This window comes from Eimeria necatrix, genomic scaffold (assembly GCF_000499385.1).
Source record: "Eimeria necatrix Houghton genomic scaffold, Enh_scaff2559, whole genome shotgun sequence".
Classification (NCBI taxonomy): Eukaryota; Apicomplexa; class Conoidasida; order Eucoccidiorida; family Eimeriidae; genus Eimeria; species Eimeria necatrix.
The window spans coordinates 1-2,514 of NW_013653122.1; the positions used below are offsets into that span (position 1 = coordinate 1).

General features: G+C 44.0%; 1 protein-coding gene across 1 annotated transcript; it reads left to right on the top strand.

The window, feature by feature from the left end:
- Nucleotides 1-216: 216 nt before the first annotated feature.
- Nucleotides 217-2,425, top strand: ENH_00035000 (hypothetical protein; the record flags this gene model as incomplete). The annotated part of the gene is made up of 4 exons (XM_013580382.1): nucleotides 217-368; nucleotides 1,044-1,158; nucleotides 1,509-1,973; nucleotides 2,339-2,425. 4 exons carry the CDS (start codon nucleotides 217-219, stop codon nucleotides 2,423-2,425), a joined length of 819 nt encoding a protein of 272 aa, XP_013435836.1.
- Between the last annotated feature and the right edge of the window lie 89 nt (nucleotides 2,426-2,514).

Genomic DNA, 2,514 nt, shown 5'->3' on the forward strand with positions numbered 1-2,514 from the left:
CGGTTTAGGGTTTGGGGTTTGGGGTTTGTCAGGTGGGCCCTGTGGAGGAGCGGATGGTGTTTGCAATGGGAATTAGGGTTTAGGGTTTAGACTTTACGGTTTGCGAGATTGGCCTTGTGAGGGAATTAGGGTTTAGGGTTTAGGGTTTAGGGTTTAGGGTTTAGGGTTTAGGGTTTGGGGTTTGGGGTTTGTCAGGTGGGCCCTGTGGAGGAGCGGATGGTGTCTGCAATGGAGTCTTACGCGCGCGAGGGTTTGAGGACTTTGTGCATCGCTTATAAAGAAATAAAAGAGAAAAAGTTTATACGCTGGTTAAGGGTTTACGAAGAAGCCCAAACCGCCACTGTAGACCGCCAGGAAAAGATCGAAAAGTGAGTTCCTCTCCGACGCTTATTCGCTGATTTAGGGTTTACGAAACCCCTTTGTTATGGGGGCTCAAAAGCCGGTTCAGTCTAGGGTTTAGGGTTTAGGGTTTAGGGTTTGAGGTTGGGGTGGGGGCGGTGGAGTTCGGGGTTTAGGGTTTAGGGTTTAGGGTTTAGGGTTTGTGGCTAAATAGTAAGGGAAATATATATGGACACAAAATAATAAAAAGATGAGAAGCAATTCAAAGAATAATAATATACGAATAAACTCTAAACGAGAGTTGGATATAAAAACTAATAAATTAATAAATTGATAGACTTCAACTGAGTAATAAATAATAAATAAATGATAAGTGTTACTTAAATTAAATAATAAATAATAATAAATAAAAGTAAGTAATAATAAATAAAAGTAATTAGTAATAAATGAAAATAAATAAAATAAAAATGAATAAACAAGGTACAAGTAAAGTATCACGAAATGAACGTAAGAGTAAAAACGAGCGAGTGCCATTTCCGTTTTTTTTCCTTTTAATTTTGAAAATAAATAGTTAATCAATTTAAAAAGTATTTAGATCAAAATATTCTCCATAATGTGCTTCAGATATTGGTGTATTTATCAGAAAAAATGGATAATTGGATATTTAATTATTTAATATTTATTTTTATTTTTTCATTTTACAGGGCCGCGGAAATGCTAGAAAATGACCTGGAGCTGCAGGGCATTACTGGCCTTGAAGATAAACTGCAGGAGGGCGTGGGGGAGACCATTGAGAAGCTGCGGCACGCAGGAATCAAAGTAAACCCTAATTTAGGGTTTAGGGTTTAGGGTTTAGGGCTTGGGGTTTCGAGACGCCGCACTTTCCCCGCAGTCCCTTGCGGATCTCTAGCTAGGGTTTAGGGTTTAGAGCTAAGGCATTATTTGCTACGCAGGCTACAACACCAACGGCCAGGGTTTAGGGTTTACGGTTTAGGGTTTAGGGTTTAGGGTTTAGGGTTTAGGGTTTAGGTGCAAGAACTGCATTTTGCTTCTTCTCTGGGCAAACCCTAAACCCTAAACCCTCTCGGGAGCCTCTCTCTCTGACGAATAAAAGAGTAGAAAATAAATGAAAATAAATAAATTAAATTAAATGATTTATTTAAATTCAGGTTTGGATGTTAACTGGAGACAAAGTGGAAACAGCTTTAAACATTGCTGTAGCAACTTCGCTGCTGCCACAAGGAATGCGGCGGCTGTCTTATGTGATGGAGGATTTCCGCAGCAGCAGCAGCAGCAGCAGCAGCAGCAGCAGCAAGGAGCTGCTGCTGCAGCAGCTGCAGCAGGACCTGCGCTCCATAGCAGCAGAGAAGCGCCGCTGCAGGCCGCCCGTAACAGCAGCATCAGCAGCAACGGGACTAGCAGCAGCAGCGCCCGGAACCGCAGCAGCAGCAGCAGCAGCAGCAGCAGCAGAAGCAGAAGCAGCAGCAGCAGCAGAAAAAGAAGAAGAAAGAGCTCTTGTCATTGATGGAGAAGCAGTTGTGCATCTTTTAGAAGATGATGTTGCCATTCAGTTTGCTGCTGTTTGCACAGCCTGCAAAACTGTCATCTGCAGCAGAGTCACCCCCTACCAAAAGGTAAACCCTAAACCCTAAACCCTAAACCCTAAACCCTTAGCCACGGCCGAAACGCTAAACCCTAGAGGCGAAGATGAGGCGCTGAGAAACTCGAGAACCAAGAGATGTGGACTCCACCGGCTTCCCACAAGGCTCAGGTCCTAGGGTTTGGAGCTTAGGGTTTAGGGTTTAGGGTTTAGGGTTTAGGGTTTAGGTTTAATGGTATCCCGTCACCTGGGGGGGACTTTGCTGCTAATAGCCCTTCGCAGGGTTTGGGTAACTGGATTAGGCTTTAGTAAAATCCGCAATGATTGAACAAGTTGAAGAGATTTCAGTAGAACCTGCTTAGGGTTTAGGGTTTAGGGTTTAGGGTTTAGGGTTTGCAGGGCGCAGTGGTGACTCTTTTAAAGAAACTCACTGGCGAGGTTACCCTCGCCATCGGCGATGGCGCAAATGACTGCAGTAGGAGATGAGGGTTGGATTAGGGTTTGCTAGGGTTTGCTAGGGTTTAGGGTTTAGGGTTTAGGGTTTAGGGTTTGCAGGGCGCAGTGGTGACTCTTTT